A 2,288-nucleotide genomic window follows, 5' to 3' on the forward strand; every position below is an offset into this window, starting at 1 on the left:
CTATGAGCCATTGGCAAAGCAAAGCAGGGAGTCTCTGGCTGCTGCAAAGCATCCAGTCATCATTTTCCTCACAGCATCCTTGAGCTCCTGGTTCCTCAGGCTGTAGATGAGAGGGTTCAATGTTGGAGATACCACTGAGTAGAGAACTGACACCACCAGGTCCAGGGATGGGTAGGAGACAGAAAGAGGCTTCAGGTGGGCAAATAAGACAGTGGTGAGAAACAGGGAGACCACAACCAGGTGAGGGAGGCACATGGAAAAGGCTTTGTGCCTTCCCTGCTCAGAGGGGATCCTCAGCACAGACCTGAAGATCTGCACATAGGAGAAAACAATGAAAATGAAGCATCCCAGAAATAGAAAAGCACTAACCACAATGAGCCCAAGTTCCCTGAGGTAGGAGTTTGAGCAGGAGAGCTTGAGGATCTGGGGGATTTCACAGAAGAACTGGCCCAGGGCATTGCCATGGCACAGGGGCAAGGAAAATGTATTGGCTGTGTGCAGCAGAGTGTAGAAAAACACAGTGGCCCAGGCAGCTGCTGCCATGTGGGCACAAGCTCTGCTGCCCAGGAGGGTCCCGTAGTGCAGGGGTTTGCAGATGGCAACGTAGCGGTCATAGCACATGATAGTGAGAAGGGAATACTCTGTTGTGATGAAGAAGACGAGAAAAAAGAGCTGTGCAGCACATCCCATGTAGGAGATGTACCTGGTGCCCCAGAGGGAGTTGTGCATGGCTTTGGGGACAGTGCTGCAGATGGAGCCCAGGTCTGTGAGGGACAGGTTGAGCAGGAAGAAGTGCATGGGGGTGTGCAGGTGGTGGTCAGAGGCTACGGCGCTGATGATGAGGCCGTTGCCCAGGAGGGCAGCCAGGGAGATGCCCAGGAAGAGCCACAAGTGCAGGAGCTGCAGCTGCCGCGTGTCTGCCAATGGCAGGAGGAGGAAGTGGCTGATGGAGCTGCTGTTGGACATTTGCTGCCTCTGGGTACTGGCACCTGTCCAAGCAGAAAAAGCAGTAAGTAGTTACTGTAGATGTCTCTGAAAAAAAAACTATGCCTGTCCTCATGTAAACCCTTTAAATCACCTCTTCTCATTCTCAAGAATTCTTTGACTGGTCATTTTAGAACTTCTGGTGAGGCCTGGCTCAGAAAGCTCTAAGGAATAACGAGCTCTGCTGATTTTCTGCAGGAATCAGTTGTACTCTACAACAGCAGATAAATAAATAGGAACTGGGAGTGATGTTTTTTTAAACTCATTCATGGCACTAAACAGCTTCTCAGCCTTGTCACTCACAGTTCAAATGACTGCACAGCACAGCTGTGGACTCATAGTTGTTTTTTGTTTCCTTCCAGTTGCTCCACCACAGGGAGTGGAGTTTTTAAGGCACAAATCCTTTGCATTTATACTCATGTCTAAGAGAAACCTGGCAGGTCCTGTGAATCAAAGGGATCGTCCATTCCTGCAGTGTGGGGCAGACAGTGTGTCCATCAGCCCTGCTCTCAGCTGCCCAAGGCTGTCACCTCTTTGACCTGCAGGGCAAAGGCACTCAAGTGTTCTCATGAGGAGAAGCTGCACACTGCTGAGAGCTGGTGACTTCAGTTTGCAAGTGCACATCTCCAAACTCCTCATCCTGTCTCATCCTACCCAAGGCAGATCTCAGCTCTCCCCTCCCAGCCAGGGGCACACAGGGCTCATTGGAGCTGCCTGCACACACCTTGCAGCCCCACTGCCATGGCCTCGCTGCTGAGGGGCTGTGGGGAACACAGAGCTGCAATGGCACAGCTGTGTCCTTCAGGAAGGCAGCCTGCAGCACAGCAGGATCATCCAGGGAAAGAGCTGAATGTCCCAGAGGTGTTACATCCTCAGTGGAGAGTCCTGTAGACCCATTGCTTGGAGCTCCCACCTGAGGTGGGAACAAAGGCAGCATGAAGAGGAGGAGAAATGGGGAAATTGTGCCCCACTCCTCTGGACACCCCACAGGGACAAGCAGATGGGCAAAGGGAGTTTCCCCTCATCAGGGCTCTGTGTGTCAAGAGATGCCCCTGACTCCATGGCCTTTGAGGTAAAGGCTCTCCTGGCTATTGGAGGAGATCAGGGGCTTCTTCTGGGAAAAAATCAGCAGAGTAGGAGATGGCCAGAGCTGCCCTAACTGCCCTGCCACGGCATTTCAGCAGCAACTCCCTCTCACTCCCTGCCCAGGGCTCTGCTCCCTGGAGCTGTCCCTGCCAGCAGCTGCTTCCCTGTGCCCAGGGCTGTGCCCTGGCAGTGCTCCCAAAGCCCATCCCGGCCCTGGG

At 53.3% G+C, this 2,288-nt stretch overlaps 1 protein-coding gene across 1 annotated transcript; it reads right to left on the reverse strand.

Annotated features, from left to right (window-relative positions):
* On the reverse strand, nucleotides 1–966 carry LOC139684061 (olfactory receptor 14A16-like). The gene has a single exon (XM_071579664.1). It carries the CDS (start codon nucleotides 964–966, stop codon nucleotides 1–3), a length of 966 nt encoding a protein of 321 aa, XP_071435765.1.
* Nucleotides 967–2,288: the final 1,322 nt, after the last annotated feature.

This window comes from Pithys albifrons, chromosome 31 (genome assembly GCF_047495875.1).
Source record: "Pithys albifrons albifrons isolate INPA30051 chromosome 31, PitAlb_v1, whole genome shotgun sequence".
Lineage (NCBI taxonomy): Eukaryota > Metazoa > Chordata > Aves > Passeriformes > Thamnophilidae > Pithys > Pithys albifrons.